The sequence below is a fragment of the Myzus persicae genome, unplaced genomic scaffold (assembly GCF_001856785.1).
Source record: "Myzus persicae strain clone G006 unplaced genomic scaffold, MPER_G0061.0, whole genome shotgun sequence".
Taxonomy (NCBI): domain Eukaryota; kingdom Metazoa; phylum Arthropoda; class Insecta; order Hemiptera; family Aphididae; genus Myzus; species Myzus persicae.
In genome coordinates, this window is record NW_019103172.1 from 1 (window position 1) to 1656 (window position 1656).

The 1656-nt window shown below is 26.0% G+C and overlaps 1 protein-coding gene across 1 annotated transcript; it reads right to left on the minus strand.

The window, feature by feature from the left end:
* Positions 1-6: 6 nt before the first annotated feature.
* LOC111033930 lies at positions 7-1592 on the minus strand (the record flags this gene model as incomplete). The annotated part of the gene is made up of 6 exons (XM_022314888.1): positions 1444-1592; positions 1177-1373; positions 970-1103; positions 839-936; positions 617-777; positions 7-164 (listed from the first exon to the last, which is right to left on the minus strand). Coding segments are annotated over exons 1-6 (897 nt in total), but the record flags the coding sequence as incomplete, so codon positions are not given.
* Between the last annotated feature and the right edge of the window lie 64 nt (positions 1593-1656).

Sequence of the window (1656 nt, forward strand, 5' to 3'; positions counted from 1 at the left end):
CAGAACTGGTGATTTTAATTTTTCTTTTTTAATAAGATATAAGTAAGTTTGGTTTCTTAGCTTCTTAACTAATATTCTCACCTTGTTTAATAGTTTTTCAACAGTACTACCTTTGAGACTATCAATTACTGCTAATTGAAGCGTATGAGCTACACAGCGTATACCTGCAATAAAATGAAAAAAACTATTAATTCTAAATATTCTATAATGGATAAATATTATAAAACAAATATCAATATTCATGTAAACTTATATTTATAACAATCCATTTGCAAATATACCAACTTAGTAAATAGGTGTAAGGGAAATGTTCACACAGTATAATAACAAAGAGAAAATAATATGAGCTACAGCCTCACTATAAAAAAAGTTTGTCTAGTTGTGTTTATGCAACATATCACAAGAGATATTAAAATATAATAATATTATTTATTTATTTATTTATTTAATTTAAATATTTTTAAATGAGTTAAAATATGTGTTTGTAATTATGTATAAACTATGAATTATACTTAATGAACTATTTGTGAGTTTCAATAACTATAGTTAACATTTAAAAAATTACTGCTATTATTTTATCTATAGCCTCTGAAGAGTAATCTATTAACAGACTAACCAGTAAAAATCTCACCACCAATATTTTGGGCAACAATATCAGTTACAATTATTTCTGTTTTTTCATATTGTTCATCAACATCATCAAAGTTTTCATTTAATAAATCAGATATTTCTCCATCATCAAGACCCGGATTAAGAGTTGACACATTTTCAAGATCACTAAAAAAAATGTATCATATTTTTTATAATTTTGTTTAAAACATATGAGTAAAAGTATTACCTGTTATTATCATTATTGTCATCTGATGTAGAGCTAGTATCACTATCATCATTTATTAACTCATATACAGGTTCATCGACTTCTAATTCTAAGTCATTATTTTTAGAAATCTGTGTTTCACACTAATTTTCAAATAAATCAATAGCTTTAAGCATATTTGCTCCGTTATCTGATGTAATAGTATATACTTGATTTATGTCAATTTTAAATTTTTTTAAGATATTTAAAATTGTATCTTTCAAATATATACCTAAAAGAAAAAATGTAAAGCGTTTGAAATTAATTTTGAAAAACTGAAAATAATCCTACCAACGTCCAACACTAAATGTATACTTTACCTGTATGTGACTCGGTAAGTTCTATTAACCCAATCGTCTTCAGTATAATACTATCATCGACAATATATTGAATGTTTATTCCTAGGAATGCTCTGTTCAGCCTCGTAACTGCATCTAATTTTAAGCTTATCAGCTTAAAATGTATGTCTTTCATTATTGTTTTTTTTATCTGATCACATTCTTCGTGTAAATATTTTCTATGAAATAAGGACAGAATTTAAAATTATTAGAAGTTAAAAAATATTTACTGAGTTACAATGTTCTTACCTAATGGACTCTGAATTTATAACAACACTATTTTTTACACCATTCAAAACTGGATCCAATATCTTGCGCAGTCCCAAATCATTCAACATACTGAATGGACGCCCATTTACCGTGACAAGTTCAACACAAGCATCTATTATATCTTTCATAGATATTGATACTTGTACGTTTGGTTTTGAAAAGTTAAAAAGTCTATGATGTGCTTCACTTTTC